Source organism: Myxine glutinosa, chromosome 11, assembly GCF_964187855.1.
Source record: "Myxine glutinosa chromosome 11, kmMyxGlut1.1, whole genome shotgun sequence".
Lineage (NCBI taxonomy): Eukaryota > Metazoa > Chordata > Myxini > Myxiniformes > Myxinidae > Myxine > Myxine glutinosa.
In genome coordinates, this window is record NC_136271.1 from 7886792 (window position 1) to 7910685 (window position 23894).

General features: G+C 46.0%; 1 protein-coding gene across 2 annotated transcripts; it reads left to right on the forward strand.

Moving 5' to 3' along the window:
• The first annotated feature begins 4870 nt into the window (after positions 1-4870).
• On the forward strand, positions 4871-22525 carry LOC137436198 (E3 ubiquitin-protein ligase Trim36-like). Of its 2 annotated transcripts, XM_068129931.2 has the most exons (5): positions 4871-4988; positions 20046-20429; positions 20889-21192; positions 21491-21562; positions 21961-22525. In XM_068129931.2, exons 2-5 carry the CDS (start codon positions 20249-20251, stop codon positions 22295-22297), a joined length of 894 nt encoding a protein of 297 aa, XP_067986032.1. In that variant the 5' UTR covers positions 4871-4988; positions 20046-20248; the 3' UTR covers positions 22298-22525. The 2 variants fall into 2 exon arrangements, with proteins under 2 accessions (XP_067986032.1, XP_067986033.1); XM_068129932.2 differs by lacking the exon at positions 21491-21562.
• The last annotated feature ends 1369 nt before the right edge of the window (positions 22526-23894 follow it).

Here is a 23894-nt window from a genome sequence, read left to right on the forward strand (position 1 = left end):
CTCCTGACAAGGTGGAAAAGTTTCTGTCAACCCTCGACTCTGATTCTGCAACTGGACCTGACGGCATCAGCCCACGCGTCCTAAAATCTTGTTCTTCCGCTCTTTCACTCCCTCTCTCTGTTCTCTTCACACTCTATTTTGCTCAAGGTCATCTGCCATCTGCTTGGAAATCTGCCAACATCACCGCTTTGCACAAAAAAGGTGCAAAAACAGATCCTAGCAACTACAGACCAATCAGCCTTCTCTCAATTATCAGTAAAGTCATGGAATCCATCATTGCTTCAGATATGAAATCTTTCCTCTTCTCCAATGGCTTGATCTCTGATCATCAATTTGGTTTCAGACCTGGTCACTCTACTCTGGACATGCTGCTTCTGCTTTCTCAGCAATGGATGGAGGTCCTCAATGCCAAACAGGAAATTCGAGCTGTCTCCCTTGACATATCACGTGCCTTCGATACGGTCTGGCACCCCGCCCTGCTCACCAAACTCTCCTCTGTTGGTATCCATGGAAATCTCCACGCATGGCTGGCGGACTTCCTCTCTAGTCGTAGTCAACGTGTGGCCCTGAATGGGTTTCTCTCATCTCCTCTTCCTGTTCAGGCTGGAGTTCCCCAAGGCAGTGTTCTGGGCCCTGTGCTTTTTCTGGTCTTCATCAATGATCTCCCCGACTCTTGAAAATCCTCTCTATCTCTTTGCTGATGACTCTACTCTCTGTCGCTCCATTCTTCATCCCTCAGATCGACAGTCTGCAGCCTCCTCACTCTCTGCAGACCTGGACAAAATCACAGTCTGGGCAAACAAGTGGCACATGTCTTTCAATCCTGACAAATCTCACACTCTTACAATGTCTCTCCGAAAAGACCGACTGGACAACCCTCCCATCTACTTTCTGAATAATCCTCTCCAAGAAGTTCTGTCACTCAAACTTTTGGGTCTCACTATCTGCCATGATCTTTCCTGGGAAAACCACATTTCAAATCTGGCCTCCAAAGCAGTCGCCGACTGGGCATCCTCCGTCGTGCGAAGTCCTTCCTTGGCACACCTGAGCTCCTCACCACGTACAAGGCTTTCATCCGCAGCTCAATGGAATACTGCTCTCCCCTCTGGGCTGGTGCTCCTGCCTCACACCTAGCTCGTCTTCACGCTGTTGAAAGCAAAGCATTCAGAATCATTGGAATCTCCCGCGATGAAGCTAACTCCAAGGGCCTTTCACTCACTCACCGCAGGCAGGTTGGTGGTCTTTCCGTCTTCTACCGACTCCTCTCTGGCCTTGCCCCCCCAGCTCTCTCTGGGCTCTGTCCCGCAAATATTCCTACAGGTCGCACAAGATCTGCCTGCAACCCTCTTATGGTTAAACTGCCAAAATCAAGACTCTCTGCTCACCTTCGCTCCTTCATTCCTCTTTTCTCCCGCCTCTGGAACAAACTCCCTCACTCTCTTCAATCCCATTCCACCCTCCAGGTCTTTAAAACAGCTGTTCACCACCATCTCTTATCTTCCCCCATCCAAAACCTTGATCTTTTCTATCCCCGATAATTTCACCCCAATTCCACTTTTTGAAATACCAACTTCTGACCTGGAAGTCCTTGGTGTCCTTGTGTTTTATACTTCTCCCACCCCCCACCCCCCCACCCCTTCCCACGCCTCCTCCCCCCGAGCCCTCTCCCTCCCACACATCTCCCTGCTCTCAAATGTTGTGTGCTCTCAAGTGTTTGTGTGCTTCCCATTCTCTTGTCTTCCGCTCCCTCTTTTTATATATTTTGTTTGTCTGGTTGATTTGTTTGTGAAGTAAATGTCAGCTCTTTCACGAGCCTCGATTAAGTACACAAAAAAAAAAAAAAAAAAAAAAGGGAGGGGAGAAGGGGGAGGGTGAGGGGCGAGAGGAGAAGGGGAAGGGGTAGGAGGGAGGGGGAGGACGGAGGGGGAAGGGAGGAGGAGGACGGACGGGGGAGGGGGAAGGGGGACGGAAGGGGAGGGCCAGTCAACAATGACGTTGCAGTTCTCATGGTCAGAGAGCAGCACAACAATCGCGACATCGTCCTGCATCTTCGCAAGAGCACGAAGCGGATTTTGGAGACACCGATCCTGTGACCCACGCCCTCCAGTACCGGCGTTGCCGGGTGGGGGAGGGGAGATCCGTACATTCCCAACCCGTACATTCGCCCTCTCGACTCAAGCTCGTATTCGATTCATATTCGAAATCGAAAGCGGAAATGGGAAATCCTTCGTATTCGAATTCGTAAACACGAAATATGAATTAAAATGTAATTCATATCGCACAAAATCGACACAAAACACGATCGCATAAAGGTGAAAAAACGCAATGGCTTTTCGCCCTGAATTACGTGCAAACATGTGACGTGTGACGGGATGGAACATCACGTGATCGCTCTGAGCGAATCAGCGAGCTACTCGCACTGGCTGAGATTAGCGGGTACTTTGCTGAAATGCGCTGAGGTAAATATGAATAAAAAATATGGATCTCGTCAAATATTGTCTCGGCCATGTTCGTCCCAGGCCCAATGGCCATGTCTATGCCAAATATCAAGCACATGAGCCTCTCCGTTTCGGAGTCTATCGGTAACATTACACACACACACACACACACACACACACACACACACACACACACACACACACACACACACACACACACACACACACACACACACACAACTGTGTTTTATATATATAGAGAATATTATTTTATACCATTCGCGTGTGTTTTGCTGTGCGTGTACAACAATTTTTTGTCAGTGTTTAAGGGTTAGACGTGTGTTGACAAGACGCTCGCTAAACGACTTTAGTAAATTCGGTCCGATGTTTTGATTTAAATCGCTTAATTCTTAAACAAGGGCTGCAGGTACACAAACTCGGCTCCAAGCTGTCTACCCTGGGTTCGAATCCCAACCAAGCTATAAAGTGGCATCGTGGTGATTCATAGGCAGTGTGAATCATCATTTCCAGGATCGACGTTAAACGGGAATCCCGTCTGCTGGCGTTAGTTGGTAGACCCCACGCCATGGTGTCCTTCAATATTTAATACAGCATGTCATTCTATTCTTCAACCGATCTTCTTCCTATGACTTCTTCTTCATTAGCCCACCTTTCTTGAGGGGTCGGCCGGGGGAAGCTTGGGCTGAGTTTGTCACGAACCGGTTGGCCAGGCCTGACGTTCCACTAGTCAGGGCAAGGATTTGTAATTTGTTGAGTGTGCCTGCGATAGCTCGCCTACTCTTCGCGAAGGACACCTTGAGGTATTTAACGTCCACAAACAAACGTCGGCAGACGGGACGTCCGTTTAACGTCCATCTGAGGGATCGTAAACACATTTATGACATTTTATAGCTGCGTCGGGAATCGAAGTCACGACTGGCTGCGACTGGCTGCGATCGATGGTCGCAGGTCGCCACGATTGATCGTACGATCGGTCGCTGATCGCCACCACTAGTCGCACGATTACCTACGATTGATCTTGCGATTGATCTTCTCCAATCGTTAGTGATCGCACGACCACGCGTACCACCAATTGTACAATGACCTACCATAAGTCCTAAGAGCAATCGCTGTTTGCGATCGCAAATGGAGAGCATAGCAAACATTGACGATTGGTCGTATCTCGGCCAGATTGCCATCAATCGCACGATCCAGAAATCGTACGATCCAGTGTGACTGAGGCCTTAAACGCTAACCTACACCCATTAAGGAACATATATATTTAATATTGTCACGTCCCCAGGTTTAACATCCCAAGAGGACGAATGACCGAAACGAGCTTTAACTCCGAGGTGTATTTCAAACTTGGCGTGATTATCTTTTCGCGCTCGCGGGAAGGTTTGAAGCCTAACCTGATCGGACGGCCGAAACTGGGTTAATCCGAACCCACAAACAAAGAAACGAAACAAGACAAGAAATTGACAATCAACAACTAATGATTTAATGAAAATAATGAAAGCAAAATAAAAATGTTGAGGTAAAAACTAATAGTAATAGGCTAAGGTGTGGGGCCCTCCAAACAGACTCAATTACAGACACAGGGAGAAATAAAATAAAATAAAATGATTTGGTAATTGGCCAGCACTCAGCTTTGCAGTTCAACCGAGGACTTGTCAACGTTTGTCGCCTCCAAACCACCACGCGGAAGTGCACAAAATTGCGCAGAGTTGCGCTCCTCAACGTCCCAATGTGAGGTACTTCTCACGATGCCGACTGCCCCGAACCTCCCTGGTTCAGTCTCTTTCCACAAGCACCATGAGTCAAAGATGCGCCACCACCCACGACCAAGCCAGAACAAAGAGAAAATGTGACCACCTCCAACGACCACCAGCACAAAGAAGCGAAATGCGACTGCCTCCAACAAACGGCAGGACAAAGAGAGGCGAAATGCGACTGACTCCAACAAACACCAGGAAAAAGAGAAGCGGAACGTGACTGCCTCCAACAAACGGCAGGACAAAGAGACCAAGATGGCGAGACAGCTTCTCTTTCCTTCAGCTCTCAAATGTTCCACTGCTGACGTCATACTCTGTCCAATCACACAGCGCTATTCCATCATCCATCTCGCCTCCACCAATCACAAAGGCCCGGGAGTGGCCTCTTCATTACGAGTCGTCAGGGGGCGGAGTCTAATCTCTGTTCGGGAATGTGCGGATGACGTCGTTCCCTTGCCGATCAGCAAATGCTGTTTCTGTCGGACCTGGCAGCGTGGTGAGCGAATGAGTCCATTACATTGCTGTCGTTGTTTTACTGAGCCCTCAATTTCCTGGCTGGCCGAATGTAATAAAACTGAAGGGAAGACCACAGGAGGCAAATTACACACTGGGAAATTAAGCTTTAAGCCCTATAATTAATTAGCACAAAAGCCACGCCCCTTATGGCGACACGCAAACGCTCTTACCCGGGCAGACAGCCGACTTACGTACATTCAGATGGCTTTTTCACGGCATACGGAGCATTCTAAACCTACACGATTCTAACTTTCCTAAGGTATTCCATCATTTCCATGCCTATCCCCACAAACGTAACACTATTTTAATAACACACACACTAATTAAGGGAAATTTAATATTTCCTTTCACATAGCTGCAAAGGCTCAGTCACATATAGAGCGATTTTTTTAAATCCCCCCCAAAAAATCGAACTTTTCTTTTTTCAAAAATTTACATTTTTTTTTTTGGCCTAAAACACTCCCCAGCACGCACTGATGAACCTCCAAAAGTATGACAAAGATCCGCTCAGCCATCTCTGATAATGGCGACACACCCGCACACACGGATCTCTAATAGTAAAGAAGATTGTGTTAATGATTGGATGCTACAAATGAAAAATATAATCCTGATCAAAACTGTACATCATGTTTTAAATTGACGAGGTTTCTATTCGTGTTAGCAAGACGATCACATTAGATATGTACATCTTGTTCAAAAACAATTTTACATATTTTTGTACTCTCCTATATACAATGAATTTCATTTGGAAATACAATTGAAAAACCTTCCTTAGATTATTTGTATCTATTACAGAAGTTATGCAGTTGTCTCTACGTTAAGGTGGATTTAATAAGCAATTTTTTTTTCTTTTTAAAAAACTTTGACTCTTCTCGGATTCAAACAGATAGTTTATACATGTACAGTCAATTTTCTGTTCTTGTGCAACATACAATTTAAACCCTGATCTCCTTTTGGCTCAGTAGCATAGCAATGTACAGTATATGCTAAGAGATATGTAAAAGCAAAATCCCAGTACAATGGATGATAAAGTGGGTAGAAGATTTACATCATGTTCCAAGACCTACAGCGATATAAATGCATCGGAAATAAAATAAACATATGAAGTCAGTTTTCAGACCATGGCTAATATTATATACTAGCGGGGTCACCCGTGGGAATCCCACGGGCATGGATGTGTGTGACATTTCGACATATTGAGTTATATGCTGCACATTCATTTTTACAAAATGTTTACTGGCAAGTCATCAGATCCAGAAATGGTGTGAATTTAGTTATTTCACATAATATGTGACCCCTCACTCCTCTCCACCTGACACTCTCCTGTCTCCACCTGACACTCTCCTGTCTCCACCTGACACTCTCCTCTCTCCACCTAGCACTCCTCTCCTCTCCAAACCCTCACATCCCTCTCCTTTCCAATCCCTCACCTCTCCAATCCCTCACACTCCTCTCCTCTCCAATCCTTCACACGCCTCTCCAATCGCGCCTCACACTCCTCTCCAATCGCGCCTCACACTCCTCTCCAATCGCGCCTCACACTCCTCTCCAATCGTGCCTCACACTCCTCTCCAATCGTGCCTCACACTCCCCTCCAATCACTCCTCTCCAATCGTGCCTCACACTCCTCTCCAATCGCGCCTCACACTCCTCTCCAATCGCGCCTCACTCGCCTCTCCAATCGGCTTTCCCCGTCTCGTTTCTCTCCTTTTTCTCCCGTCTCGTTCTTTTTCTTGCTCCAAATCGGCCCGTCGGAATCGGAAATCGGCCCGTCTCGCCCGTCGGCCCGTCGGAATCGGAAATCGGCCCGTCTTGCTTTTGTGCTTGTGCGTAAATAAATTGTGTTCATGACACCATTTCTGGTGTTGGGCTAGCGGCTAGGGTGCCGGCTTAGGATCCTGGGTTCGAATCTCGGTCGATCGCCGAATTAATGCCAGGGGGGTTGACTCAGCCTGTCATCCTTCCGAGGTCGGCTAATTGAGTACCAGTTCACTGGTAATTCCCTGTTTGTCGTTGAAGGCGGCAAAAAGGGTTGGCGTCAGGAAGGGCATCCGGCCGTAAAACATTGCTTCAAAAAGGGGACAAAAAAACAACAACTACCACGGTCCCCGAAAAGGCCAACCCCCGCTTTGCGGGGAAAAATGGCCTCTAAACGGTGGTTTTTACACCATTTCTGGATCTGATGACTTGCCAGTAACCATTTTGTAAAAATGAATGTGCAGCATCTAACTCAATATGTCGAAATGTCACACACATCCATGCCCGTGGGATTCCCACGGGTGACCCCGCAAGTTTGCATTGACGTTCGTCGATGGACTCGTTCGCCCGTCTCATTCGTTTTCTTGCTGCATCCTGTTCAAGTCTGCGTTCTTCATCGATCGTCTCATTCATTTTGGAAATAGAAGTTTCCACGCAGCGCATGAATTGTCACGATCCTCAAGAGGAATTTGTCTCGTAATCATCAAATGATAAATGGCAAGTAAATTATATTGTGGAAAATTAAAGATTTCAAATAAACCTATTTAAAGTGTATTCGCACATAACTAATTTTAAAAAACGAAGAAATATCTCTCGGTAATTTCCTGAAACATATTTTACTTCCGGCTAATAATGTTGAATTAAATAAAAACGAAGAAATATATGTCGGCATCATTGTTGACGTTTTTGTGACGACTGTCATCAAACGAAAAAGTAATATATCTTAACGGAAAAGCAAAAGCGAATTTTTAATATATATCGACACGTTGCCGTCGGTGTCATGTTGGGCGGTGTATGATACACCATGACGCGATTTTTAAAAATATATCTCTGCATTTTCCCGCGTGTGTGGAATGTTCTCAATTATTGCTGACACCGAGTCCAAAACCATCGATAAAAATGAAATCATATGGTGAGTTAGATTGGAGATAAAGGCGTGAGAGAGACTCAATGGCCTTGAAGTTGAAGTTACAGGCATTTGAGAATTCATTTCGTTCTATAAACGGCAACTTTCATCGGATTTTCTTCTCGTTTTTTTTCAACCGAGTCTAAAACTATGTTAGCGACTGTGAAAAATGAAATGATATATCGAATTTAAAATAGATATCGACACATTGCCGTCGGTGTCATGTTGGGCGGTGTATGATACACCATGACGCGATTTTAAAAAATATATCTCTGCATTTTCCCGCGTGTGTGGAATGTTTGTGGAAAATTAAAGATTTCAAATAAACCTATTTAAAGTGTATGCGCACATAACTCGGTTATGTGCTCTCGGTCATGATCATGCTCTCGGTAATTTCCTGAAACATATTTTACATATTTTACTCGGTTATGTGCTCTCGGTCATGATCATGCTCTCGGTAATTTCCTGAAACATATTTTACTTCCGGCTAATATGTTGAATGAAATAAAAACGAAGAAATATATGTCGGCATCATTGTTGACGTTTTTGTGACGACTATCATCAAACGAAATAGTAATATATCATAACGGAAAAGCAAAAGCGAATTTTTAATATATATCGACACATTGCCGGTGGTGTCATGTTGGGCGGTGTATGATACACCATGACGCGATTTTAAAAAATATATCTCTGCATTTTCCCGCGTGTGTGGATTGTTCTCAATTATTGCTGACACCGAGTCTAAAAGTAAAACCATCGATAAAAATGAAATCATATGGTGAGTTAGATTGGAGATAAAGGCGTGAGAGAGACTCAATGGCCTTGAAGTTACAGGCCTTTGAGAATTCATTTCGTTCTATAAACGGCAACTTTCATCGGATTTTCTTCCCGTTTTTTTTCAACCGAGTCTAAAACTATGTTAGCGACTGTGAAAAATGAAATGATTTATCGAATTTGATTTGAAATAAAACTGGGGGAGAGCAAGACACCACGGGCCTACAAAACAGGACTCAAAGCTATGCGAGTTAATAAAATGGTGGATATTTGTTTATAGCCACTCCCAGAATGGGTGGAGCTATGGGTGGAGCTACTCTGCAAACCGAGTAAGCCACACCCCGGACAGACACCCAACAGATAGACAGACAGACAGACAGAATCATCTACGGCTATTATAATATAGATTGTTACGGACGCGGTTAAAGATGTTATTTACCGAGCGGTTGGTATGACCGCGACCGAACAGTTATTCCCCGACTCTAACACCCGATTTACCCCAAACTTTGGCTGGATCGCGCCACCGCTATTCAATCGGGAAAACTCTAAAGCGACCGAATACAAAGAGGAAAAAGGAATAAGACGAGAAGAGGTACCGAAGAGTAATTGGATTTATTATTTACACATATAATCAAGAAGAAAGCAGTCACGTTTATTTACAGACGAGATTAGATACACAGTGCAACGCTAGCTTACCTGCAGTCTTAACTAACCCAGGGACAAGACAAAAGACAGACTACGAGCACACTTACACGGGGAATGATGATAGGACTGGCGGGAGATGGATGGCTGGCGGGATAGGGAGGTCCAACTAGTTCTGCAGCTGATCGACTCGTGGGCAGCCGCCGCTCCTTCGCGGCCCTGCTCCAAACTGCCGTCCAGGCCTCACGCTGCTGTGGCTGCAGTTTCGGTGGCTCCAGCTGCAGCAAATGCAGTTTCAGTGGCTCGAGCTGCAGCAAGTGCAGTTTCGGTGGCTCGAGCTGCAGTGAGTGCAGTTTCGGTGGCTCGAGCTGCAGTTCAACCCTGGACTTCTTCTCGTCTCTCTGTCATCAAAGCTCATCTCCCTTGTCTCTCGGTAAAGGCTCATCTCTCTTCTGCCACTTGGGAAACGCCCTGCCGCGGGTTATATAGGCCCCACCCCTCAACCTTCGTGAACCTCCTCGATGTTTCTTTCCACACCCTCTCCAAGTCCAACCCCTTGTTCGTGGTTGGTTGAGTGGGGCTGACTCACTCCTCCCCTCTATGACGAGGTGGGGACCCGCCTTTCTTCCCCAACCCTGCCTCGTAGTCAATGGCGGCAATTGGAGCGGAGGTAGTTTCCAATCGACGAAAAGGGGGAATGGAGGTTTTGGGAATGGGAATGAAGGGAATCTATCTATTTCACTTGGTGCAATGGAGTACTTCTATTAATGGGAGACACAGCCTTACCCTAAAACACAGAATGAGATATAACTATCGAACAGGGGTATTCTATGATTGGCTGACGTGTATGCTTGTGGACTAATTATGGGACGCCCTTTTGTCCTTTACACAGCTCCGGAGGCAGGAGGCGCAGAATAACCAATAATAATAATAATAAAGCACACAATCAAAAAAACAGTCCTCATATCCGCAACAATATATATATATATATATATACACACATATACATATACATATACTGTTGAAGGTATGGTGTTTGAAGTTTGGGTTGATGCCACGAGTATTGTGGCCATTGATGATGTATGATATTGCGATTGGGCATGTAGAGAGGATGGAGGTTGTGGTGAGCGGGTTTGTGAGGAGGTGGTTGGGAGTGCCACGCTGTTTGACGAACATTGCCTTTTATGGTCAGGGTGGAAAACTCCAGTTTCCCTTGACATCGTTAACCGAGGAGTTTAAGGTGGTGAGGGTGCGGGAGTTCATGATGTTGCGGGATTCAAGTGATGCAGTGGTAAAGAATGCTCTCCCAGAGAAGAAGGGAAGTCGGAAGTGGAATGCAAGAGCAGAGGTGGACGAGATGGAGGAGCGGTTACAACAGGAGGAGGTCATGGGGATGGTACAGCACGGGAAGCATGGCTTGGGGTGGATGGAGCATGAGCGATGGGGAAAGGCATGTGTGAAAGAGAGGAGGAAGATGGTTGAGAGGGAGTTGAGAAGAAAGGAAGAGGAGGGGAGATATGTGAAAGCAGTCGGTCAGGCACAGCAAGGTGCTTGGACTAAGTGGGAAGGTGTGCGGGTGAGGATATTGAAGTGGCAAGAGATTTGGAGGATGGAGCCAATATTGTTGAATTTCCTGTTGCGGGCAACTTATGATGTGCTTCCGTCACCAGTAAACTTCAGATTGTGGGGGTTGTTGCAGGAGGAGAGATGTTATTTGTGTGGAGGTGTGGGAACGGTGCAGGATGCACTGAGTGCATGCTCAGTAGCATTGGCAGCAGGAAGATACAGGTGGCGACATGATCAGGTGCTGGCGGTGGTGGTGCAGATGGTGCAACAAGAGGTGCTGAGATCGAGAGAGAGAGAGAAGAGTGGAGAAGGAGACTGATGGGGGAGAGGTGTGGTTTGTCAAAGAGGGCCAAGTGGAAAGAGGTGGAAAGAGGAGGACGAGGCGGAAAGCAAGAGGGCTGTCAGATGCTTGTGATTGGCAGGTGGTGGCAGACCTAAAGCCACAATTGGTATTCCCAGAGGAGATCTGTGTGACAAGGTTGCGGCCTGACCTTGTCATTTGGTCAAGTGCAACAAGACAGGTCATCTTAGGAGAGTTGTCGGTACCTTGGGAAGAGAACATGGAGGAGGTGCACGAGAGGAAGAGAGGAAAGTACAGTGAGCTGGGGGCAGAGTGCCGGGAGAAGGGTTGGCGCGTTTCGCTTCAGCCATTTGAGGTGGGGTGTGGAGGGTATATTGGCAATTCCTTTTCTGTATTTCTTGCTAGGCTAGGCTGAGTTCCGCTTCCGGTCCCTCGAGCGACGGGACTTGCTTTGATCTCTCCACGGCATCAAAGTTTGAGTGTTTTCCCGTTCGTTTCTTTGTCAAATTTCCGCTGCGTATTTTGTTGTGTATGTGTTATTGTGTGTTTCTATTTGGTTTTGGTTTTGTAGTTGTTGCAAATTTGTGTGTAATTAGTCGTTTCTTTGTCCGCGCCTCGTGCGGCCTGGTGTCTCGTGCGGCCTCCTCGTCTCGACTTGTGCCCCGCCCCCTATATTCTCGTTTGTTCTTTCACCTCTGCTCCTGCTTTCTAAAATCCACGTTCTCACTTAGAGACTTTTCCCAGATTGTTTTCATGGTTTTGTTGAAATATTTCTTTAAATATGTTTAAACCGCAGCGGTGATCCCCCCCCCCCCCCCCCAGGATTTCCATGTTTTAAACGTTTCCCAGTGTGTACCCTGGATAAGAATAGGTACGCCGTATCCCTGCGTGTCGTAGGAGGCGACTAAGTGGGTTGGCGTCAGGAAGGGCATCCGGCCATAAAAAAAAAAAAACATTGCCTCAAAAAGAGAACCATGACAATTACAACTACATGTGGGCAGGGTACAGCCCGAAGTGGAGATCGGTTTCTGAGGTTTGGGACATGGAATGTAGGGACAATGACAGGGAGATCAGGAGAAGTGGTGGAAGTATTGGTCAGAAGAAGAGTGGACATATGTTGTGTGCAAGAGACGAGATGGAAGGGAAGTGGTGTGAGAATGGTGAAGGGTAGGCAGGGACAGAAATACAAGTTTGTGTGGCAAGGGTGCCTGGAGGGCGTGAATGGTGTTGGTGTCCTGTTTTCTGAGGAGTTTGTAGACAGTGTGGTGAGTGTGACGAGTGAGTGATAGGTTGATGATGGTGAAAATGATGATTGGAAAGCTCTTGGTGAACGTCATCTCGGGATATGCTCCGCAGGTTGGTCGGAGCGATGAAGAGAAGGACAAGTTCTGGTGTGCGATAGAGAAGCTGATGGAAAACGTGAAAGATGAGGAAGTTGTTGTGGTAGGAGGAGACCTAAATGGACATGTGGGAAGGAGTATGGATGGTTTTGAAGGAGTTCATGGGGGTTACGGATATGGTGTGAGAAATGGAGAAGGTGAAAGGATTTTGGAGTTTGCTGATGGAGCTGATTTGTTGATTTGTAATACTCAGTTCCAGAAAGAGGATAATAAGCTTGTTACATACACGTCAGGTGGGTCGACGACAACCGTTGACTACCTGATGGTGTGTAGGCGAGATAGGGGGCACCTCCGAGACACAAAGGTGATCCCGGGGGAGGAGGCTGTTTCACAGCACCACTTGGTTGTCTGCGACGTAAGGGTGAAAGGTGCGAGGAGAGCTCGGCGGGTGAAGTACCAACCGAGAATGAAGGTGTGGAGGTTGAAAGAGGTGACAGTAAGGGAGGCATTAAAAGAGAGGCTGAGTAGGGTCGAGGATGATGTGGTTGAGCTTGAAAGTGGTTGGATGTCAATGAAAGCTAGTCTGTTGGGAGCCGTTGGTGAGGTATGTGGATGGACAAAAGGACCACCAAGGCACTCGGAAACATGGTGGTGGGATGATGAAGTTGGAAAGACGATTGACGAGAAGAGGAAGAAGTTCAAGGAGTGGCAGAAGGCGAAGGGTACGGGAGCAGAAACAGCAGAGCATGAAAGTTATAAGGCAGCCAGGAAGGCTGCAAAGAAAGAGGTAGCAAAGGCGCAGGAGGCATGTAGGAAAATGTTCGGAGAACGCTTGGATTCGGAAGAGGGTCAGAGAGCGGTATTCAGGATTGCAAAGCAGATAGCGAAAGAGAGGTGTGATGTGATGGGGGTGAGCTGCTTGAAGGATGAAGTGGGACAAATCGTTGTCGACCCAGATGGAATTAAAGGAAGATGGAAAAGATATATGGAAATGCTGTTGAATACAGAGAATTAATGGGATGGCAACATAGAGAGTAACCCAGTTTTAGGACCGGCAGAGAAGATAACTGAGAAGGAAGTTGAGGAAGCGATAAAAGCAATGAAGGGTAGAAAAGCGGGAGGGCCGACGGGAGTTGTGGGAGATATGTTGAAGGCAGCAGGAAGTTGGGGTGTGAAGAGAATGACAGAGATCTGTAATCTGGTGGTGAAAGAAGGCCGCATTCCAGTGGATTGGGAACTGAGTACCCTCGTCCCTCTATACAAAGGGAAAGGTGACCCTCTGGAGTGTGGCTCGTACCGAGCGATAAAGTTATTGGAGCATGGAATGAAGGTATTGGAAAGGGTGTTGGAGAGGAGGATAAGGAAGAAAGTGAAGATCGACGAAATGCAGTTTGGATTTATGCCAGGAAGAGGAACGACAGACGCACTTTTCATTGTGAGGCAGTTGCAGGAGAAGTACATGGAGAAGAGGAAGAGGTTGTTTCTTGGGTTTGTTGATCTGGAGAAAGCATTCGATCGGGTTCCACGCAAAGTAGTGACATGGGCATTGAGGAAGTTAGGAGTGGAGGAATGGTTGATCAGAGTAGTGATGGCAATGTACAAAAGAGCACGCACAGCTGTAAGGACGAAGGACGGGAACAGTGGTGAGTTTGAGGTGAAGGTGGGAGTGCATCAGGGGTCGGTACTAAGTCCACTACTATTTGTAGCTGTGATGGAGGTGCTGGCTCAGAACGTAAAGGAGGGTTTACCGTGGGAGTTGTTGTATGCAGATGATCTGGTGTTGATTGCGGAAAGTATGGATGGACTGAAGGAAAAGATGAACACGTGGAAGGAATGTATGGAGACAAAAGGTCTGAAGGTGAATATCGGAAAGACGAAGGTGATGGCAAGTGGTAAAGCATGTGGTGAGGTGGAAAGAACTGGGAAGTGGCCCTGTGCTGTGTGTAGGAAGGGTGTCGGAGTGAACTCCATTCAGTGTACAATGTGCGCTGAGTGGGTTCATCAAAAATGTAGTGGTCTGAGAGGGTCATTAACCAGTGTGGCAGCTACATTCAAATGTAAGGTGTGCACAGAGGGAGCTGCAGATGGAGGAAATGTTGAGTTGGATCTTGGAGATGGCGTGAAGCTGGAAGGTGTGAAAACATTTTGCTACCTCGGAGACATGCTGAATGGAGAAGGTGGATCAGACTCGGCAACGGTTGCTCGAGTGAGATGTGCATGGAAGAAGTTTCGGGAATTGAGTGGCGTGCTGATGATGAGGGGAGTGTCGTTGAAGCTGAAGGGAAAGGTGTATGCTGCATGTGTGAGAAGTGTTATGATTTATGGGAGCGAGACATGGGTAATGAACGTAGAGCAGCAACGAAGGTTGGAAAGGGTGGAAATGCGAATGGTTCGACGGATGTGCGGAGTATCGTTGAGAGAAAATGATAAATTGCGAAAGATGATGGGAATAGAGCCTGTGATTGATGCTGTGAAGAGGAACAGGTTGAGATGGTTTGGTCATGTGTTGAGGAAGGATGAAAGTGACTGGTTGAGAAGAGTGATGGAAATGAATGGAGAAGGAAGTAGAAGACGGGGAAGACCGAGAAAGACTTGGCTAAAGATGGTGGAAGAAGAAATGCGGGCAAGGGGGTTAACAAGGAGAGATGCAGAAAATAGGGCAAAATGGAGAAGATTGTCATGGGGACCGCAAGGCTAACCCCCGCTCTAGCAGGGAAAATGGCCTTTAAAATGCATGTTGTTGTTTGTTGTTGCTAGGCTGGGAGTGTGTGGGACAGAAAGAAGGAGGATGTGTGACAAGGTGGCCCAGGTTGCCATGAAAGGCTCATTTTGGATATGGAGGAAGTTTATGGAGGCACGTCGAACGGTGTAGGTTGGTTGTGTGTGTTTTTTTTGTTTTTGTTTTTTTTGTTACCATTATCACTTCTTATTTTGTGTATATGAGTGAGTGGGTGAGGGTGTGTGTTTTTGCATGAATTAATTTTTGCATGAGTGTGTTTTTGTGTGTTGAGTGGTGTATGATGTAAGTGTAGATGGTTGTTTGGTTGGTGTTCTGTATGTATGTGTGTGTATGAATGATCTGGTGTATTTTGTTGGTGAGTGGTGAAGGGTATAAAGGTGGGTGGTTGAGTGTTCCACCATGTTTGTTTGGTGCTGTGGAATCTGGATGTGGATTTGTTGTTGTTGTTGTTGTTCGCACTGGCTGGGGGTGGGGGTATGTACGCATCCCGGTGCAGTTGCTGCATGTGGATGTGTACGTGCCCCTGCTGGCCCACCTTAGCTGACCGTATCGAGGTTGAAGGGCCGAAACGGGATGATGCTGAGGACCTCGACTGAGGACCCGGTCAGTGCGGCACACTTGTGACCAGGTGTGTTTTGAATTTATATATATATATATTTATATATTGTGCTGTGGATGACTATCAAGACGGAGCACCCACGGATGACCAATTGAGCTTACTTTGAGGCGTTATTCAATGGTGGATTTCACTATACAGGCGGGAGGGGGGTGAAGGGGGGGGGGGGAGGGGGGAGAAAGAGGAAGAAGGAGCGGGGAGAAAGAGGAAGAAGGAGCGGGAGCTTTTATCTGACGCGATCTGGGCAGTCTTCAATCCTGCGGAAATTAATCTCAAACGAAAAGGAATTAAATGTACAAAAATAAGATTTATTAAACCAAACCCGAAACAAGGACGCGATGGCAAACAAATGTCCTAAATCGAGATCCATCACATCAGACGTATCAACAAACAAAGGAGGATATAAATTAAAAGAACGTTGTGTGTGTGTGTTTGTACTGGGCTTGGCTCTGTCCGCAGTGTGTAAGGGATCGTCAGGCTCCGAGCGCAGTCGTCTGACGCAGCTCCGGTTGGCGGGAACAAGGCCCCGACGCGCCCCCATTTACTAGGCCTCGATAAGGCCTCTCGCGCCAAGTGAGCGAGCGGGTGTGCAACCCACTTCCTCAGCCGTGCAATGCTTTCCCAGATTCGGCACGGTCACAGTGCGTTGCATCCAATGTTCGGATCCGAAGGGAGAGAGAGTCAAGGGTGAAGGAAGGCGTGAGGGCAGCAGGAGAACCCAGGAAAAGTGTCTACGGCGAGGGGAAGGACGTCCGGGCGTGAAGGAATCCAGAAACGAGAAGAAGCAAATGTCAGTCAGCCAATTCTTTTACAGCCCGTCGTCTGACCTCATCGATCCTCCCTTTCAATCCCTGCCGGCCAACATCACAGGCTCAATTCTCTACCCTGCCAATCGGCGGCCTTCGTCCTGCCTTTGTGTCTTCCTTCCACCCATCAATGGCCAGCTTCTTGTCCCCATCCCGACCAATCACGAGTCCTTCTGGGCGTGGCTATTGCCTGGGCTTGCTCGATGTGTGTTGCTATGCCAGCTGGTGATGTGGCTGGCTGTGGCTCCAGCGGCAGTTCCCCGAACTGGCTTCCAGTGAGTTTTATTGTTATTGTGGCGGAGAGGAATTTAAGTAGTGTGTGTGGTAAAACTAATGGGCCTAACTAATGTCTATGGTGCGTTGCCATATGGGACAAAGGAATGATCACAAAGGGGATGATGTACGTACAAGGGAATTTTACCCTCATACCCTAATCTAGTTAACAAGCCCCGCCCCCTTGTGCCGGGGACAAAGACAGAAGCTTAATCCGACATTCGGGCTACAAAACGTATTACATTGAGATTCCCTATCACGACAACCGGAGCATGATACCTACACAGATCCACCTGAATCTATATATGTCCCTACCCTAAAATTCATAACACAGTGCCCTCCCCCCCCCCCCCCTCCCTCCCTGTAACCGTAGCCGCTGCTAGGTTCACTGCAGGTGCTACCATTCCAGTCTTAACACTCACTGTCTCACACTGAATTAACCTATGAAATTAACTCATGAGGGCTGTGGGAAGTGAACCGAAGCTACCTGCCTCTTCTCCTTAACATGCTATCCCCTTAAACAATCATCACATTTCAAATATTTACAAAATTATTATTCATCGTTCCTGTAAAAAACCACAAACTCCCGCGGTGACGCTATCTCCGAGGGCCTTTCACTTAATCACCGCAGGCAGGTTGGTGGTCTTTCCGTCTTCTACCGACTCCTCTCCGGCCTTGCTCCCCCAGCTCTCTCTGGGCTCTGTCCCCCAAATATTCCTGCAGGTCGCACAAGATCTGCCTGCAACCCTCTTATGGTTAAACTGCCAAAATCAAGACTCTCTGCTCACCTTCACTCCTTCATTCCTCTTTTCTCCCGCCTCTGGAACAAACTCCCTCACTCTCTTCAATCCCACTCCTCCCTCCAGGTCTTTAAAACGGCTGTTCACCACCATCTCTTATCTTCCCCAATCCAAAACCTTTATCTTTTCTACCCCCGCTAATTTCATCCCAATTCCACTTTTTTGAGGTGACTTTTGACTTCTTTCCTGGAAGTCCTTGGTGTCCTTGCGTTTTATACCTATCCTGCCTCCCCCCAGGCCCTCTCCCTCCAAAAACATCTCCCGATGTCCCTGCTCTCAAATGTTGTGTTTGTGTGCTTCCTCCCCTTCTCGCCCAATCTTGTCGACCGCTCCCCTTTTTATATACTTTGTTTGCTTGTTTGTTTGATTTGTTTGTTTGATAAATGTTAGCTCTTTCACGAGCCTCGACTCTGTATACAAAAAAAAAAAAAAAAAAAAAAAAAAAAAAACCTTAACCGAAAATTTGCAAAATTTCAAAAACTCCACGAAACATTTGTACAACCCCTTCCTACAGACCGCATCCCCCGGTGGATGCCACAAGACTCAACGTTACCTGCGGGGCCATCCCAATGCACCCCAAATTTTGCAAAGCACCCCATCCCAATGCTTGTTGCACGAGCGACAAGCCCGCACCTCCTGGATTCCCCATGCTGAGTTGTTTACCATGAGCCACGTTTCAATTGTTTCCATTGAGCAGTTTCGGAGATTTAGAGGTCCAAAGTTTTTCGGTTTTCCAAGAGTAGACACATGGTGAAAATTTAGTGTCAATCGGACCAACATCTGCCGAAAAAATGAATTTAAACAAGATGGTGCTTGTACCACGTGACCGATGACGTCATAATTATCACATAAAATTATACATGAGTGGATGCATACAAAAGTTCCTTGTCAATCAGACCAACTGTTGAAAAGATTTTTTTTTAATGCAGACACGTACGTACGCAGGCCGATCGCTTGACCCCGCTTTTCACTTCGCAAGCGCAGGGTAATAACTAGAAAGCATCTGAAAATGCAAACTCAATCTGCATCCCCTTTGTAATCAGACATCTTCTTCTTCCAAATGCTAAACATGACAAAAACATCAAAAAAAATACAAAATTAAAATTCACGATTTTATGCAACCTTGACCTTTGACCTAAAATTAATCGGTTTCTAGTTTTTGATTAGTGAACCAATTAAATGATCCAATATGCGTATTGTTAATATTTCATGTCAATTGGATAAAAATTGGAGATTTTATGTGATGCTGACCTTTTGACCTTTTGCCAAAAAATTCAATTTGTATTCTCCACATTTTCTTAATAAAACTTTGTTGAAATTTTGATGACAAAACTCAAATGGGAAAAAGTAATGCCCCAGACACACGCACACAAACACACACAGGTAGATACTTTGAGACCTGGAGATACTTCCACCTTCCAAAACCCAAATTATGTATTATGGAAATAACAACCAATGACACACACACACACACACACACACACACACACACACACACACACACACACACACACACACACACACACACACACACACACACACACACACACACACACACACACACACAGTGTTATTTGGAGAGAGAGCAGTTTCGTATGGGTGGAAATCACAATTGTTTTGAGAAATTTATAAAACCACGCATCTTAGGACACCTGCTAGAACCCCAAATGGTTTCACAGAAAGTTTGGTGGGGCAAGCCTCAAAACTGAGGGAATAGTTCGGGGACAGACAGACAGACAGACCTGCTTTAATATATAGATATATGAAGAGAAAGGCAAATCCAACCAAAAAAGTAACTGGATCTGCTCCGCTAAGTTAAGTAACAAACAAGCAAGAGCAGACCTGATCTCAGGCTACGTTTCACCTGCTTCTCAGTAAACTTCTTAAGGCCAACAGAGGAAGCTCGCTGCGAAACAGGTAGCCTATATAAGGTAAAATAAGGTAATAATAAGGTAATCAAACATAAGGTAAAAAGTATTCACAAATAAAATCCCTTTTTTTTGGTTCAATACAGATAGCATAGTTAATACAGATCTTCAAGGGAGGCACACACTATTTAAAATCAATACATTTTGCCCTCTTTTTCGACAAATTCAACCTCCACCACCCGATGTTGCACCAACATTTCACGGTGAGCAGTATACGTAGCTCAGAACTTTGGATCTGAGTGAACCCAATAGTGCAACACAATGAACTTTTTAAATGTCCATGAAATAATTTAAGTTGACGGATTAACGTAAACTTTTCCCATTACTGGGGACGGGTACTTTTCCTAGTAATTTATACTCCACACGTGGACTTAAAAAAAACAACTAAGAACCAGAATTTATACTTATTGTATTCAAATAAAAAGAGAAAAGTTTCAGCTGCATTAAATAAATGAGAAAACAGTTATTTTAATTTATCCACTTTTTGGTTCGGTCTTCATTCTGTCTGTGATTAACATATTTTATCTTTGTAAATTTCTGTGGTGATAGAATATCGTGGTGTAATGTTACGTATTTCAAAATTCTGCTGCAAACATCTCTTGCTGTTGGACATCTAACATCCTAACTCTCTCATCTTGACCCTTAGCTCCCTTTCCCCCAGAACTCGACACCAAGAAGTGTTCAGCTTACGGAGGGCTGAACATCCACTGGTCTTTACCCCTAGACTCGGGTCCTGCTAAAAGCTTCCGATTAGAGTACCAGCTCATTGGCTTCTACGAAGCAGGGTCTTCAGCTAATGAGGCAGTCTGCATTGAAGAGCTCGACGTGCCCAAAGATTCCAGGGTAGGAATGAAGGAGAACCATCAGGAGTGGATTTGTGGACCACTTGTTGAGGGATCTGGAGCAGCAGTGGCGAGCGTGACGGCTGTTTCTCCAGCTAGTGCTTATGCTGTGAGGGTGCAGGCCTTTGGGCCCGCGGGGTCCAGTGACTACAGTCAAGAACTGATTATCTATACTACTCCTGCTGAAGGTGAGATCTCCACAGCAAATTACTATGGACCACCACCCAGAAGGAGCATTTTGCAAAGGTCACATGGATTGTCACAAGTTCACATTAACACCTTCCTGGGCAGCCCAGTATCTGTCTTAATGGTTTCGTCAACAGAACTAAATGTTTACTAAACCCTCCATTTAAGTGTAATTATTTTTTTGTAACCTACTCCCATTCCACCACCAACCAATCCAAACCATCCTCCTTATGTGCATAGCCTAAAATACCCCTCCCCATGCCATCACCACAATCTCATGAATCTGTAATATGCCTCTTACCTGACCTAGTCTTACCGTTCCATTTACTCTCCCTTGATTGGTAAACTTTCATCCCAAACATGGTTCATGCTAACACGAACACAAACCCAAATTTAATTTGTTAATCAAAACAAGACAAATCCTAACCATTTTGCTGCATTTGTTTTACATCCCGGCCTAGTGCTATGGTTCCGACTTGACGACCGCAGTGGCTACAATAAAGACTCCCTAGAGCTCAGTGAAGACCGGAGGACCGTCTGCAGCCAAGCACCATTGGGCATCGTCGCCCAGCTGGCCGAACGCCCGTGCCCAACTGGCACCTTTCTTCCTGTTGATCACATCGTGGGCGACTTCGCCATCACCAGGGGCCGCCACGCATGGGTTGTCGATGTAGACCCGTCGTCGTGCGTAGTACGTGTTGGTGTGGTGAATGCGACCAAGCTTCCCGACTGGTTCTCAACATCACGCCAGCTATCTAGCCCCAGGTGCTCCATCCGCTATCACTTTCACACAGAGTAATGAGGCAGAAAATAAGAGGTGTTAATCAAATATATTTTGAACCACATTTTTAGAGAAAGCACAGGTGATTGGGAAATCTAAATTTCGGTTTTTTTAACCCACCCCTTGCCCGAGGAGGGATATGATACTGAAGTAATAATCTAATAAAACTATTTGCAGCAGCAGAGACAATGGTGTTGAGGTTTTAGCCTCCTGAAACCGTGTCCAGCTCACAGTTGTCCCCGACCTTGACCCTAACCCACATGATCAATCTTCCCATGCAAGACCATCCTCTGGCTGCCTGCTAGCTCGGGAAACGACGGTCCGCAAGCTAAAACGCTGTGGCTGTGTGCCATGGTAAGGCCCACTCGCATCCTCTAAGCTTGTTGTTTTTAATCTGTAAAGCTCTTTCCTAACATATGTGGCTGTCCTCCTGGTTTCCTTTCTGGGAAAAAGCAAACTTTTCTCGACCGGTGGTGGTTAAGGGCCTGCGGCTGGTTGGGTTCAAGGAAAGGACTATTGATGCCATCTCAATGCCTTTGTCTCTGCTGCCTATTGTGCATTTCTTTTGTCAGTCTGTTCAACATCTTTAAGCGTCATCATCGTGTTTTTCTTATGATGTATTTGAAATACTGTATTGTTTATAATTGATATTGTAGACAAAGGTCACTCCCTCATCTACCTACGTGTTACCCCCCTAACCGCGGTCCTGGACGGACGATGCAATCGAACCTCTATCTTTTTTCATCTTGCAGGTTTGAACAAGACAGTGGGCACGACAGCGGAAGTGAGGAAGTCGAGACAGCACAGCCCTCTCTTCTCATCACCATCGCCCGTGGACGTCTCTTTCTCCCTCGAGGTCAAACGGTGTCTGCAGCCGGGTCGACCAACATGGCCACCGAAGCTCTGCCCCTACCTCGCCGCTTAACGGTCTGCCTAGATCACGATGAAGGTTGGGTCGCCTTCTACAATTCCGACGGAACTCCCAGCTGTTTCTGCCGCAGGCTGGTCGACTGTTCAGGCCCGGTTTATCCAGCTTTTGGAATGTTGGGTGGTGGGAAACTTCGAATCCACCCACTTGATCTGGGCTAATTGTGACATTATTTAGATCGTATTTTGCCTCCATAAGAGACATCTAAAGCAGCATGCGTTTCCGATATTTTGCTGGTGAGGGAGTTTGGACTTCCTGATCAATTAACAATTAGTAGGAGATTTTGATTAATTAAAATTACATCAAAACTGATGAGGCATTTGGGACCACCTGATCAAAGAACACCTGGTGTGAGAGTGAATGGGTTATGGTTTGCATAAAACTTTGGTGCTGAGGGCAGAATCCTGCATAAAACTTGGGAAGAAAAACATCGTTACTTATGATTATTATCATTAGAATGATACAATTAACTTATTATGCTGAGGCAAAAGCATGGAAATTGTGGACGGTGCGATGTGCCGAAGCACATGTCGGGTCCTAAATAAGGAAGTGAAAACATGGAATGGTTTCTGTTTTAGACTCTACACCTGTTACTTTGTCACCCCACTGATACTTTTATATCTCTGATACTAATAATTTTATATTACCAGTTTGTTTTATGTTCCCAGGGATCAAATGTTACAGCGGGTGTTTTGTGGTTTTTTTCCAAGTTGCAAAATTCTATTCTCATTGAGTCATGAATAATACACCGCAGTAAAGGCCTAGTACACCACATTAAAGGCCTAATACACCGCAGTAAAGGCCTAATACACTGCAGTAAAGGCCTAACACACCGCAGTAAATGCCTAATACACCGCAGTAAAGGCCTAATACACCGCAGTAGAGGCCTAGTACACCACATTAAAGGCCTAACACACCGCAGTAGAGGCCTAGTACACCACATTAAAGGCCTAATACACCGCAGTAAAGGCCTAATACACCACAGTAGAGGCCTAGTACCCCACATTAAAGGCCTAATACACCGCAGTAGAGGCCTAGTACACCACATTAAAGGCCTAATACACCGCAGTAAAGGCCAAGTACACCGCAGTAAAGGCCTAGCCTAGCCTAGCGCTAGACGTAAGGCCGTAATGACGTCCCAGACATAATTCCATAATGACGACCCCGTAAAAAGAGTGTGACAGACAGAGGGACAGATAAATATGGATACTTTAATGTACAAATGAAGATATCGGTGCACGTACTTGATATTTGAAGAAGAGGAAGAAACACTTAATGGAATTGTTCAAGGCCTTGTTGCTAAAATGGAACCACCCTTGTGATTTGGGACCATTGTGTCCTTGATTAATTACTTTCTGTCATCTCGGTTAAGTCCAAACGAATCTGTCTCATCTGTAAAGGAAACGATGAGAGACCAAGCCATTGTGAGTGAACTAAAAACATAGCAGAACTCGTCTGACGTGCTTCTGATAGCCATAATTAGCACGTAATTAACTTGTTATTAATCCTATAGTGAAAGGAAGTGATCCGCACTAATTCATTAAAATGTCCATTCCTTTATTGTTTCAAGAAATGTGAAACTATCAGCGTCAGCTTGCTCACCTTGACATTAATTATTTAATTTTGGTCTTCACTCTAGACCTCCTTTACCAGTTCACCATTAATTTGTGAAACTTCCTGTTGTTGATGAACAATTTGCTTCCCAGCTGGACTATCCATGTGTTCTCTTTCTCCATCTCCACATTTTGAGTAGTTATG